The sequence below is a fragment of the Doryrhamphus excisus genome, chromosome 3, assembly GCF_030265055.1.
Source record: "Doryrhamphus excisus isolate RoL2022-K1 chromosome 3, RoL_Dexc_1.0, whole genome shotgun sequence".
Classification (NCBI taxonomy): Eukaryota; Metazoa; Chordata; class Actinopteri; order Syngnathiformes; family Syngnathidae; genus Doryrhamphus; species Doryrhamphus excisus.
This window is the reverse complement of record NC_080468.1, coordinates 6,101,966-6,117,249: the sequence shown is the minus strand read 5'-3', so window position 1 is coordinate 6,117,249 and position 15,284 is coordinate 6,101,966. Positions and strand designations below refer to the sequence as shown.

The window sequence follows — 15,284 nt, the reverse complement described above, 5'->3', positions numbered from 1 at the left end:
GAAAACCCACACATGCACAGGGAGAACATGCAAACTCCACCCAGAGATGGCCGAGGGTGGAATCGAACTCAGGTCGCTTAGCTGTGAGGCCTGCGCGTTAACCAGTAATCAGAGAAAATATTGCCCTATAGCTAGGGAGCACATTTTCTACCGCTGCTCAGACCAATTTCTAAAAAAATTTCAAACATGAACGTTGAAAATATTTGCATGTCAAAATAAGATAAGACTGGAAATTTCACAGCGGCCTTGCAATGAAATGGCAGACATTTGGCAAATCTTGTTATTTTGCTATTACTTTTAATTTCATATTCCCCTCAAGCTTGGCTGTCTTTTTTTTCCCCCACATCATCCAATTTTATTCCCTGAACCAGCTTGGAAATTGTGTTTTAAGTCGTATTGTGATTGAGGTATGGGTGTTAGGGCGACTGCATGCCTTGTTCCTCCTTGTCTTCCTCCCTTAAGACGCCCACAGGACACCTACCTTAATTGGAGTGCCTTTTAAAAGGATTCCTTCATAGACAATCCAGAAGTATTCGTGGCCTTAATGAGTGCTGCAAAGTGACGACTGCATGCATATCTACATCATGTTCTGTTCAAATGAGATTCTCCCCTCCCTGTGTGATGACCATGATTGCCAAGCTGTGACCCATTCCAGCGTTTTAATTAAGCGTATTTATAGGCTTTGCAGTCACCAGGTCAGTGTAAACAGCCACGTAGTGTCTTGTCCGGCACGGAAAATAAGGAGGGTGAATGAGAGATGGACGGCTAGAGAGAAATAAGGGAGCGTGCGTGTACACGCCATGATTTTTGCATTGATAATGATCTTATAATATACAGTATCTCACTTTTCTGCAGGCATTTTTATTACAGGATATCTTCTCAAGGGACAACAGTACAGAAATGAAACTTGCATATACTTTAGAATTGTCAGTTTACATTGTGTATAGCGGAATAGATTTATTGTCAAGTGAAAATAACTGAGATACTGAGATACTCTACAGCAGAGATTCCCAACGAAGGGTACGTGTACCTCTAGTGGTACACCAGCAAATTGAAAGGGTTACGTGGAAACATTTCATAAGTTCTTTTCAAAATCTTCTTTGAGCTTTTCTTTTCAGGGGTCGCCACAGCAAATCAATCTCCTCCATCCAACCCTGTCTTCTGCATCTGTCTCTCTCACATCAACTACCCTCATGACCCCCTTCACTACATCCATAAACCTCCTCTTTGGTCTTCCTCTACGCCTCCTACCTGGCAGCTCTAAACGCAGCATCCTTCTACCAATATATGCACTATCTCTACTCTGGACATGTCCCAACCATCTGTAATGTCCCTCTGATGTACTCCTTCCTGATCCTATCCATCCTGGTCACTGCCAATGTGAACCTCAGCATCCTCATCTCTCCTTCCTGTCTTTTCCTCGGTGGCACTGTCTCTAGACCAAACAACATTACTGGTCTCACCGCAGTTTTTTATACTTTTACTATTATTTTAGCTTCAACTCTGCTATCACACATCACTCCTGACACTTTTCTCCACCCGTTCCATCGTGCCTGCACACGCTTCTTCACATCCTTTTCACAATCTCCATTGTTCTGAACTAAATGGTAAGTAAATAGTGTAAGTCATTTCATATCAAGCCAGACAATAAAATGGAATATGTGTGCTACAACTAGTTTCTCCAGGGAGACCATAACCAGTCACACAGCTGCAAGAAAATCATAACAGCCACTGCCTGCGAGCAAGTGGATAAAGGACTGAAGCCCTGTTCCTCTGGATTCAGGACAGGAGCCCACTGAAAAACTCTATTTTATGTTTAGATTTTTTTTAGTTAAAAAGAAGAAATGCATATTAAACATAAACAAAACAACTGAAAATAATCCACAAAGAGCATGGTGTGCATGCTTATTCACAAGAATTATCGTGTGCACAGAACATCTGCAATCAATGAGATTGTCCCACCTATTATTAATTATTACCACCACCTTTTACAATAGAAACTCTAAACTCATAAAATTACAATAATGCAGTATGCGATTCTAAAGCAAGGTTATACAGCAGTGCTTCTCAAAAAATGGGGCGAGCCGCCAACCCCCCAGTACTACAATACAGTATTATATCAGTTTCTCAATAGTATTTCAAATCGGGGAGGGGGCGCGTGAAAACATTTCTGTCCCCTGGGGGGGGGGGGGGCATGACAGGAAATAATTGCTAACCACTGGTATACAGTCAGTAAATGTGTTGAAGCATCAATGAATCCAGTGTGATTGCAGGCTATCAGGGGAAAAATAGACCCAACCTGGTTTGAGTGCACACGTTTTTGCCAAAGACAGAAGTGAATTCACAGCAAAATGTTTTTCACATTTCATTGCGTATAAACCTGATATTCTTATTCAGCTTTTGATATTTAATGACAATGGTAACTGTCTCTCAGCATTCATGATGGCCGTTGTCTCCTTTTTTTTTACCACCATCGCCTTGAATGAACTCTGCATGCCTCAGTTTACTCAGTATGAAGCACAGACACCAAAAGTCCCCATGAAGTTGACTGAATTTTAAAACATGCCCCAAAAACACCCCAAACGCCCTGCGTCCCAAACGTGTCACACAAAAGCAAAGCTGGCTGTGTTTGTCCCTAAGCGCCTTTCAAACACCCCATTTCCCTGGAATATCTTGATCTATCCGACTGTGACAGCTCTTCACGCTTTTGAAAGTTGTATATGTATTTTTTTCCCTTTTATATGACAACTTGTTTTCTTCTTCATCACCCCAGGTGATACTGTCACCATTTCAAAATGTCGCAGGGCCCAAAAAAAAGGCAATAAAAGAAGAATGAATGACGAGAAAAACGTGCTTGTGAGGGAGCCATCATTAATATTTAAGTTTATTTATAATTATCTACAACAATGTGCACACATTAGTCGGCATTGCAAATCGGGACATAAACATCCTCAGATGGCGAGTGATGTGTCACCATCGTAGCGTTCTAGTTTTGTAGGTGGATCAGAATTAGACAGCATGACAGACCTCGTGATCCTGGGAGGATATTCTCCCTCTCAGCGTGCTCACAAATGTGTGTGTTTGTCTTTGTGGCGCTCTCTCCCAGGGTGTGATAAGTGCATGCAAACACATTGTCTGGAGGGAGACATGACAAAAACTCCCAGAAGCCTTTGAGCTTGCTTTTTTCTTCTTCTGTTGCACCACAAGGGAAAGTTAAATCCAAACAAAGAGGAGATGCTCGGTGCACTGTGCCCGAATCCATCAGCGTATCTCTTCCTCAAACATGTCGTCTTCACTTTCTCACTTGACTTTTCTAGCAAATGGGAGGAATGAATATTTGTTTGCAGCGCTTCTCAGGAAAATACACATGGTTTAATTTGCTGTCAAGTCTATTAATTTTCAAAGGCAACAATAAACAGCCTAAGATGCACAAGAAAATAACATAATGCAATCCCCTGGTGGCGTACAAATAAGCCCCCTGGTCGCTGTGAACAGTATAGATTCATTACATCAGAGCAATCGGATTGTACAATGACATAATTATAAATACATAGTTGTGAAAATACACAATTGGGGTCTCCTCCTTATATAGGGCTGCCCAAAGTGCTGCTGGGATGGCATATGTCCTTCATAATATAGTGTCTTTTTACTATAGGTGTTTGTGGACCAAAGTTAGATTTTAATAAATTTATGGGAGCGTATACTTATCCACAACAACCAAAATTCTGAAGTACAGCACCATCTGTATTTCCATGCTGATAAACATGACAATTTTTTGCAAAAATACACACACTCGCAAATTTTGTTACATTTTTGAGTACTTTCAATCCCTTTGAGGGCTTTGGTCTTCCTCTACGCCTCCTACCTGGCAGCATCCTTCTACCAATATATTCACTATCTCTCCTCTGGACATGTCCCAACCATCTCAGTCTGGCCTCTCTGACTTTATCTCCAAGGCCTCTAACATGCAATGTCCCTCTGATGTACTCATTCCTGATCCTATCCATCCTGGTCACTCCCAATGAGAATCTCAGCATCCTCATCTCTGCTACCTACTAGTACTCTAATACTATTTAGAGGCTAAAATAATAACAACAATACAGTATTTGTTGTGGTTTATTGGACCACACTCAACCGTGATAAGTGAATTTCCCAAAAAATAGCATTCCTTATTTTTTTATATATATATATATTTTTTTTTTTAATTTATTTGGGCAAATACACGAAACACCACAGTGCATCTCCCACACCAATCAAAATACAACTCTCCATTATTTACATCTGTATTCAGCTATCTGATCACAAGCCCAAAAGGAGTAGGCTGAAGCAAAAGCTTATAAATGCCTACCTCTTTTTGCAAGATATAATCATGTTCATGCCACTGTCTTGTTTTCCTTTGTTATTATTGTCATTGTAATATTATTATTGTTATTATCATTATTATCATTATTGTTATAATCTTTATCATTATTACCATCTTTATAATCATCATTAATATTACCATTTTCATCATTATAGTTAACAATTTTGGATTTTTTTTTAATTATTTAATTTTACAGACTTCATTGCTTCTTGTAGAGTGCAGTATCATTCCATCTGTTATTTTCTGAAATCCGCAGTATTTGTGCTTTTATTGTCAATTTATTAGCCCACTTTTTTGTGACATTTACATATCATTTTCTGGATTGCATGTGTCTAATCTTGTGCATTAAAAAACGAGCTTGAGACAGGTGACCAACCCAAACATCAGTATCTTCTTGTTAAACCCTACCTGAGGTTTTTAGACATAAATAGATATAAATCAAATATGTTTGTAGTTGGGGCCTAGACGACCTCTTTACAACATTCTAATTACAGTTTTTTAACATTATTAGAGCCTGCTAGACATTAAATAACACCCCTGTATTCACCTTGAACGCCAACAGGAGTACTCAATTCCAATACAGAAAACAGTTCAGTTCCCACACTTGTCTTCTTCGATGTTAGTGGCCTCCTGTGGAAAAGGTTTGGCCACCCCAGTGTTACTGAAACAATGTTTTACATTGTTTTACAATGGTTACACTTTGACCTGTCCCCGTGCAGTTACAATTGCCCCTGAAACTCACTTTTTCTATTTCCATTCTTTCAGATGGAAAAAATTCAGAACTAGCATTCGGACCTTAAAGGTTCAACGGTAGTAGGAACCGTGACTCTCTCCCTCGTGAATTCCAATAATATGATAGAAATGTAACTCTTAAATTGTAAAATGTGGTGTCATTTTCAGTCAACACATAGCTTATTCTCTCATTCGCACTCTCATTTGGTGATGAAACATGAGTGCAGACCGTAGAAGGTCAGAAAACAGTCTAGCAGTGGAGCTGTTGTGGAGCAAAAGGGGTGTCAATGTGTGTCCCTGACTGAAGTGGTTAAATGTGAGAGTAATTGTGTTTTGTTTCTGGGACTGACACACGGAACCCCACGGACCCCATCTCCCTCCCAGTGACAGGCAGCTATCCTCCCCCCTCACTCTGTCTAATTAGAGGATGTAGCCCAGGGCTCATGTCCCAGGAAGACCCACCCCCTCTCCCAAGATGGCTCCCCTAAGAAAGCCCTTAATTGGGTTCTTTAGTCATCGTCTTCATTTCGGCTTTGGAAAGGCATCTGTGTGTGTTGCCATCACCTCAGAATACACTTTGTATCGCTCTCTTGTGTTTTTCATTTCTTTTCCTCGCTCTCGCCGGTCCTCTCGCTGATGCTTCCCCCTCGCCCGCCCGTCTCCCACCTTCTCCTCACTTAATGAGGCCCCATAATAACACAGCAGTTGTGCAGTTGTTTTGCTACCTCAGTCAAACAGCGGGATCACCGCGTTGCCCCTCTCCTGCACCATTCACTTGTCTGCTTAGACAGGCTAATGACTATCATTCAGTGCAACAAAACAACCAAAAAAGGCGGTCTGTCATCTCTGGAAACATTCGCTTGTCAAATGCCATTTTGAGCATTACACAGTTGTTATTATACGCAAGTATTCAGTGGGAATATAACAAAAGGAAACCATGGAGATCCATTCTTGTTGTCAGCTGCGCCCCGAGCCGGCTGCTGTTACAGTACCGCCATGACTCCCCGGGCACCTCGCCTCAAACAAGACAGTCTGTTGCCAAGGAAACCAGGCCGTTTGTGACACAACACGAGTGTTTTGGGTGGGTCATCCCTCTCCACGGTTCGATAAATGATGACTGTGGAGAATACCAACTGCTCCAATATTATTAATGAATTTATTTGTTTGATTGTGTTCTTCATTGGCTCGCTTGGCCAGCAGTAAGCCTGGCCTGAGGTCAAAGCAGGGAAGGTTTACTGCAGGGAATGCTCCGAGTCAATACTGGAGCGAGTTCAACACACCATTAAGCTCAAGGCCGGATGCAACACCCTTGTCTTTTTTTCTTCCACGCAGGAGTTGTGATCGCTAAAACACAAGTGGAACTTTTGCAGATAAACCACGATGCGGTTTGGCCATCGCTGAGCTCTTTGATGCACAAAAGAGATAACACTTAAATTAAAAGATAGCTACTTATGGCAATTTTCCTTCAGAAATACAATGTTTGAAGTCAGAGGTCACTGGTGTTGTACCTGAGAGAGGGCCTCATAGCTCACAATGGTAATAGTTTCATGGAGCCTATCCCAGCTGTCTTTGGGCGAGAGGCGGGGTACACCCTGGACTGGTCGCCGGCCAATCACAGGGCACATATAGACAAACAACCATTCACACTCACATTCACACTCACACTCACATTCATACCTATGGACAATTTGGAGTCGCTAATTAACCCGGACTACCTGGAGAAAACCCATGCATGCACGGGGAGAACATGCAAACTCCACACAGAGATGGCCGAGGGTGGAATTGAACCCTGGTCTCCTAGCTGTGAGGTCTGCGTGCTAACCACTCGTCCGCCGTGCCGCCCCCCATAGTGGACATAGTGGACCTGAAACGTAACAAGTCATTGTAGCAGTAGCATAATTATTATTATTTATTGCAGAACTGCACCACACCCGACTGAGATATGTTTCTAATGTTTTGGTTATCTGTTAGATTAGATGCAAAAATGTATAAAACAATACTGATGATGATGTGTCTGTATATTAATACCTCCCTGGGATCAATTATTACATTTTTAAGGTTGTTTTGAATCCAGCTGTAGTATCGCTACTTGTTAAATTGTGGCTAGTGAGTGTAATTATACTGTATTAGCAGCAATATTTTTGGTAATAATGAGCCGCACTGTTAACTTGAGGCTTGTTGCAAACCGCCAGCATAAATCCAGCTTTCTAACCAGTGGCTAAAGCCTGGGTTTAGTGTAACATGCTGGATAACAGCAGTCAGGAGTGCAGACACAGGGCTCTCTGCACGTATTAACATTATACTAATCAAACATTGTTAGAGCCGCAATTAAGCCCAACATCTTCCCTCTCTGTGATGTCGGACAATAAGAGCTTGTGTCTAATGCAGCTCGCTCAGATGAAAGAGAAGAGAGAATATTTCGTCCGGTCTTTCCTCTGCGGCACTGATGCAAGCCGCTCACCTCACTTGCCTCACTGGAGAGAGAAAGCTCTCGATGGAGGCCGCAGCAACGGGCTACCACGTAAAGAGTGATTAGTTCATATATCAACTCCTCTTATGAGTCAGATACTCCTCTTATAACACCACTGCTCTTAGTTTGAAACTTCTCCCTCTGCAAAGCAGCCTTAAATTCCGTAAGACATGTTGCACCTGTTTGCATGCTGCAGGGTGTTCTTCCTCCTCCTCTTCTGCCCTGAAGGGGGTTGCTATGGGGTGATGTAATCAGATGAAAGTGGGGGTTGAGCTGTGGCATCCAGGGAACAGAGGGAAACTGCTTGTGCTGCCCGTCTTTACGTGGTGTAGAAGTAGGTTGATGTAAGATGTTGGATGGAAGGAGCTGTGGTGATTCTGGGATGGATTGTAGCGTTCCATCTCATAGTCACTTGAGCAGCAAAAACCTTTACCCTGATCTATTTTTTTGCCTCAGATCTGCACCAAACTTTTGGCAAGGTTCCCTGGTGGACTTAACATTCTGGTGAGGATCTTTATTGAATTGTGATGTCATCCTTCAGGGACCAGGAAGTAGCTAAAGAGATACATATACAAACAAACTGGATGTGTGTATACCGCATGTAATCTCTCTCTGGAGTCCAGGACTCTGCGTCGGTAGTCTACACAGCACAGCATAATACTGTAGGTGGCATAGCATGATGAAGGTACTTTTCAAGTAAAAACTATTTAAAGTTAAAAATATCAACCCAGTAATATCGCTCGATATATATCACTTTATTTGTCAACCAATTTGCAATAAGGGGAGGAGTGAGACGTCTTCCTTTAAGACTTATCTGATATTTTTCCTTCATGCTGCGTTCCTGCATGACGTGCTGAATGGGCCCAGTTTATAATTGCACTGATTGGATTAGTCCACAGTATTATACTTACCACTTTGATTAATTCTGATACAAATGCGAGTAACTTCCAAATGGTATAGTTACCAGCATTTTTTGTTTAAAGTGCTCTGAAGTGTTAGTGATCATTACCTCTTTTTGCCTCTCGTGCAAAAAAAGTAGAAGATGTATAAATATGTTGTTCTAATTGGGCATTCCTCTCCCCGTGCATGCGTGGGTTTTCTCCGGGTACTCCGGTTTCCTCCCACATTCCAAAAACATGCTAGGTTAATTGGCTGTGATTGGCTGGCGACCAGTCCAGGGTGTACCCCGCCTCTCGCCCAAAGACAGCTGGGATAGGCTCCAGCACCCCCACGACCCTCGTGAGGATAAGCGGTAGAAAATGAATGAATGAATGAATAATCGGGCATTCGTCATGAGAAAAATATGTAAAAATGTTTTCTGTACTGAATGAGTTTTCCACAATAAACAAGGGAATATTGTATTGGATATCCGTCAGAAAACCAGCTTTAATTATGACTATATTCAATTCTATAATAGTGGCATTCTTACAGTATTTTCAAATACATAAAACAACATTTCATATCCCCAAGCATGCTGTAAGGCAGGGGTCTCCAGCCACTGGGCTGCTTTGTCCATTTTTGCTCATTATTTTTTCCCGCTTGTGGCTCCATATCTACGGCTACGGTATGGGCCAAGGGTCAAACAGGACGTGCGCACATTTATCATCCGTTAAAAAATAGTGCTGTATCAAGGTCATTGCGTTCGACAACCGTCATCCTCATTAAAGTAATTTGTGTTATGAAATTTAAAAGTAAACAACATAAGTGACTAAAATCGCTAAATCCTACCCTCCTAAAGGTTAAGGTATTGCTAAAATAACATATATAATAATGGCCCAAAACTGGTGCTTTTACTATACTGAACAATGTGATTTAGCTGTGACTGCTGTGGTTTCGGGACAACTTTGCAGCAGGTTTGTGTGGCCGGCAGGTGGTTGAAAGGTTGGAGGAGGAGATTAACGTTTAGAGAGAATTGGAGAAAAAAGGCCTGAGTTTCTGGGGGGAATAGGATGCCATCGAAGTTGGGCGTTGAGACGAGCGCTAAAAGGCTTAATGGAGGCCATCTAATCCTAAATTGCAGTAATTCTAGTGTGACACCATTAGTGACATCCTGCTTGGACTTTTTGGTCATTTTCTTGTGTTCCACATCTCATTTCTTATTGCATGCTCAACCAGAGTTTAAACTCTCCTTCACTTACAGTACAATAGCAAGTATGTGGCATCCGCAGAGATAAAGGTATCATTTTCTTTCAATCTTTTCAACACCACCTTCATTCCCCTGCTCCCCATTTCCCTTTAGTCTGCATGGTTGCCACCAAAGTCGTTTAACATCGTCCTTGAGAAAGCCCTCAGTGTGAAAACTAGTGGTGTGTTTAAGGAAAAGGTAAGAATAGTGTGTGTGTTGGCTATGTTAGAGCACATACAGTGATGGTGGTGGCGGTAGGAGCTGCTCCCCAGAGGGGTTATTTTCCCCTCTAATAGCTGTTACGAGGCCTACATTATATCCAAGGAGCTACATTCCTTTGGGGTCCGCACACATACACACCAAGGCTGGCACACTCGCACCAAGGTGCACAAATTCTGTTTCTCTTTCTCTGCTGTCTCCACGCACACACACAGAGACGCAGGGTCTTAGCCGCTTTGCTCTCTCCGTGTCAATATCCTGCCATTTGAAGTCACGTACTGCTGGGGCTTCTGGGAGTCGCAGAGGAGTCAGGCTGACGGGTAATGGGCCGCATTCATTAATAAGGTTGCCGTGCTCATGTCCCTCCTCAGCAACGCCGAAGATGTCTTCACCGGGGGAGGGGTAGAAGGGGAGGGAACATCCCGTAGGGAGTCTCCTCCCAGACTCACTTAAAGGAGCTTTATTTCTGCGAGGAGCCTTAAAAAAAAAAAAAAAAAAAAAAACATCCAGGGAGGCAGGATGGGGGTCACTCTCCTGCTCCCCGTCAAACTGCTTATTACCCCACCTGTCGAGGAGTAATCGCCGCGGCTGAAGGGAAAGCTGTTGAGGTGTTTAAACGCTTTATCTGGAGGCAGCTGAAAGGGTAAAAGAGGGAGGGAAGGAATGCAAACGGGGGTTAATAGTCACCCCCAGTGCTGCCCAAAAGGGCTCCAATTGAAGGATGCCCCGGTAAACGTCCTCAAATTAATTTAAAAAAATGACGATAATAGGCTTCTCCATTTGTATGTTTTGCTGTTTTAGGTTAATTTCACTTATTTATGTTTAAACCCTTTCTTGAACGCCTTCAATATATGTGTTGTTTGTTACTTTTGTTGTATTTTCTCTACCTTTTTTTGTCTCTGCGACGCTTGATGAAGCTATATTTTCAATATTATTACTATTTTCAATTGTTGAGCATCAACAGTACACCTGCACAATTACATGACAATGGCAATAGTGATAAAGTATACGCTACATACATACATAAAGTAATGTATGTAGCGTATACGTACATATAGTCATCCCTCACTACATTGTAACCTCAATCTATCATGGTTTTTCAGAAATTTATTTGTGACTAAATCATGACTACAGCTGTTTTTTTGTGCATTCTCGCACGATAAAACGAGTTAATATGAGCTAGCTAAGAAAGGAAGGTCATGGGAAATAACTATTTTGACGCTAAATCCCTCACAAAAACGCAACAAAACAGTGTTCCATTTACATAACTGACTTGTATATTAACCACGCTACAGCAATATTATTATTGTAGCAGCTAACATGAAAAACTATAAATATCTGGCAGACTAACACAAAACCTCGCTAGCCGCTCGTCTCAGCGTCATTCACAGACTGAAAAGTGGATACCTAGTTCTCAATTTCATGACAAAAACTCAACAAGATGCTTGTTTGCCATCAGCATTTTTTTACGTGAGGACTGGAGCACATGTCTTGTGCTGGAAGACACAGCCGTTCCAATGAGAGCGGACATTGTAAGCGTTGTCGCTATGTTGCTGACAGAACTAGCATAAGTATTTGTATCCATGGGAAGACGTTTGGGTAGTGTTTTAGATCATCATAGGCATAGAAGATGGATGGATGGGCCTGGGAAGTGACGTGTGTGATGTCAGCTACGTGCAGTTGACTCCTTTAGCTTAGTGTTAGAGACTATATCTTTGGTTAGCAGTGTGGGGAGAGCGCTGACTGGTGTGAGTTGTGGCCGACAGCAGCACCTGTATTCCTGCATATACGTATGTTCTCTGCTTGTTAGTAAAATGACTGAAGTGCGTCATGACTCTGTCGTTAACCACAACTACTAGTCTATACTTGTCACTAGGTGTCAGTAACATTGATGAGACAATAGCCACCTCAGGAAGTACGCTGTCAATGCTAACATGCCAGTCTTTGTAATGTCTTATTTTTATTATGTCTACTACATTGGGTAATATGAGTGTAAAAGTGAATATAGTAAAAAGGTTTTGTATGATGTATCGATGAAAATATTCAATTTATGAATAACTCCTACTTCATGGAAATTCACTATCACGTTTGTTTATGGTATATATGCAATATTAACAGATATACCACTGGTAGTATTTCTACAACTAAGTAAGTAACAATAACCGCCCTCATGTACTCATGTAGGTAAATAAAGTGACCATTAGATTGCAGTATGGTGCAGTGCTGTTCCACTCCGTTGCAAACTACAAGCACAGGTGCAGGTGTACCTAATAAAGTGTCCAATGAGCTTCCTGTGTGTGTGTGTGTGTGTGTGCTCTAGTGACTGTGTGACAGGTGTGTCGAGTCCATGCCAGTTGACAAAGTCCAAGGCCGTGTTTTAAACAGAGCGCAGCAAGTGGGGCATGTAGTTTGCATTAAAGGGATTAGCAGTCACTTCAAAAGATGACCTGGATTCTGCCCACCAGGGACACCAGTTACACACCCCCTGGTCCACGCTCCCTTTAAAGAACCTGGCACAGCTGCCCCACTACAACCACTTCACAATGATCTGTGTGTGTGTGTGCATAAATGAGGTAGAAACAACCAACAACCAACCTGAGCCCATACGGTCTACATGTCGTACTTTGTATATTTGTAGTATATATACTCCAAGGCAATATTGTGTGTCAGCACCTCATTATGGATGTGTTTCCATGGTCACAGCCTTTGATTGGGATGGAATATTTCTGAGCTTTGGGGGTTGGTAAGGAGGAAAGGGGGTGTTATCTATCATCTATCAGAGGTGCTGCGCATTTTCTGTCAGAACTGGACTTTACCGAGCTTAATCCCACAGCCGCAGAGTATCGATCAGCCAGCGCACACATCTGATTCAGGTGCAACTTAATTGGATTGGAGATAATCATAGCCTGATGGTGATGATGTTGAAATGTCAGGAAGATCAAAACAGAACTTTACCAAGGATGCAAAAACAAAGAGATCAGAACTGGATATAGTATAAGAAGTATAAGACCACCCTTCTTTTACTTTAAGTATAAAAAAAAACAAAATATTCATTTAACCTTGACAAGTTTTGCTGCTTTGAATGAGTCTTTTCCTCTTAGTAGACATTGTTTAGGGTCCTCCTTCCTTTTGGAATAGGTGTCACACACCAAAAAGCCATAATAACCGGTATTGGGCTCAAATTCCTCATGGATAAATATGAAGTGTTTTAATTTTGTAGTAGTCATGCTAACGAGCTGGCGAATAAACAGTCACCTCCTGCGATCCATTAGGAGAGTTAACGAGAATGGGACAAAGTTAGACCTTGCTGAACCGTTCTAATTTGGATCAAGACCAATCAATACTAATAACCATTTTTGTCATTAAAACCCCTGATTACCAAGTTTCAATTAGCATTTTTTATGGAGTTGTCTGTAAAAGTACCCTAAAATTGGAAAGTGACACACTTGTTCCTAATGACAAAACCTTTTTGGCACAAATTTATCAATACTTTAGTGTAACTTTTTCCCATTCAAAGCACACAGTAAAATTTAGCTTATTTTCTGGCACTGAAAAAAAAAGAAAATTATCATAAGAGGAAACCAAACATTCCAAGTTCCAAAAAAAAATGGGAAAGTTCGAAATAAAACACTTTGTGTGTAGTCTTGCTCACAAATGCAACCATACAAAAACACTAATGAAATGTCCTGGTTTTGACAACAAGGGACAGCAGTGTGACCAAACACCGAGCCATCATTAAGCATGTTTCCTTCTGTGTCCTTGCAGAACCACACGTTGACTCAGCACAGCAGCTAACGTGGCAAAGACAAGCGACACAAAGCGGGACGTGATGCCGAGAATACAGCCTGACCGCCAATTACAGACGGCCCCACTCGTTGTCTTGCTTAAAGGATTCAGCTGCACTGCGAGGATCCAGCACCACTGCGAGAAAGAAAATATAAAGAGATGTGAGCAAAAAGGGCCAATAAAAAAGGACATGGACCCTTATTTGCTTTTAAAAAAAAACAAATAAACAAGCTTGTACATAGACTTCATGTGTTGCTTAACTTACAGCTATATTGCTTATACAGTATTTGCCAATGTACAGTTGAAAATGTCTGCAAATAATGACTTAAAAAATCAATCATTGGATTTGTGTAAAGGAGATTTCAAATAGAGGAGTGTTTGCATCAGCAGCGTGTCGCTCCACATCCTGCGCATGGTCAATCATTAGGGTGGACCCTCAAGGATCCAGTCTCCAGAATCTCGGCCAGGAGTGTAAAGATGGAGTGCAAAGCGGGACAGGATGCTGATATATGCAAATGTAGTGACACGCATTTGGAACACACCATCTGACCCAACATGTACATTTCTACTGTTGACGTTTACTGCTCCTCAAAGCCTGGAGATGACTGGAATTGTTTCTTAAAGGTTTTGTTATCTTTACATTTGTTCAGTGGCTGAGTGAAATTCAATTTAAATCCGGGGGGTTATGATACAGTATATATACGGAAATACAGTCCCAGCCTGTATGAGGCATGTATTTTACTTACTTTTCCCGGCTCTCCTGGAGAGTGGCCGAGTGTTGCCCACTTTTTGTCCCCCATTCCTCTCGCTGTTCAAGCTGGAAGCCACTGTGGCATCAAATGTTTAAAAAAAAAAGAAAAGAAAAGAAAAGAAACATTCGGTTGTGTAAATGTTTTGCATTCATTAAACTCGAGATGCACTTTTGTATGAACTTTAATGTTTTGACATTTTGACTTGAGAATCGTTCGTACACAGTTTACAGGAAATCACCATCTCCTGCAGCAAGAGAGACACTTATCTCCAATGTTACTCCAATGTATTGTACAAATATGGAGTTCTGTATTTGGACAGACCTCATTTTTTTGTGTTGCACATGTGATGGAAATATTAAAAAGTATGACGAAAATGCTTCTGTCTTTTGTGTATCAATTTGTTTGTGACTCCAAAAGTGTGGGATGATCTCGTTCAAGGTCAACATATACTCGACAGAAAATCATGTATTTATCATAAAAGATTCCAGAAAGATCCCGCAATTTTTCAGTCATCATTCTCATTTTTGTGCCCTGTATTGAGTGGTGGACTTCTATAGAACAGGTACACACAATAGCCAGTACAGAAAGTGTTCTAGGTCTTCCAGAATCTGCACCTATTCCTTTTTTTTTCCTTCTTTTATTTTAGCTTTCTCGTCCTAGAACATTTTGACATTGTGGGTTTTGTCAGCGAAATTTGAAAATAAAGAGTACAAACACCACTGTAAGCTGACAAGTTAGCAAGCTAGCGAGACACGGCAAAGCAGCAAGAAGGAGATTGACTGACAATGGTGTACAGCCAATCAGGAGCCGAAGACAATGAGCGGTGCAGACAGACGA

At 41.6% G+C, this 15,284-nt stretch overlaps 1 protein-coding gene across 8 annotated transcripts in view; it reads left to right on the top strand.

Moving 5' to 3' along the window:
• The window catches only part of LOC131126386 (zinc finger protein 521), a 120,093-nt gene extending 105,528 nt beyond the window's left edge, over positions 1-14,565 (top strand). For all 8 annotated transcript variants that reach the window (XM_058068853.1, XM_058068852.1, XM_058068847.1 and 5 more), the window contains one exon: positions 13,675-14,565. In XM_058068853.1, coding sequence (XP_057924836.1) covers positions 13,675-13,704 — 30 coding nt within the window. In that variant the 3' untranslated portion in view covers positions 13,705-14,565. The remainder of the gene's footprint in view (positions 1-13,674) is intronic.
• Positions 14,566-15,284: the final 719 nt, after the last annotated feature.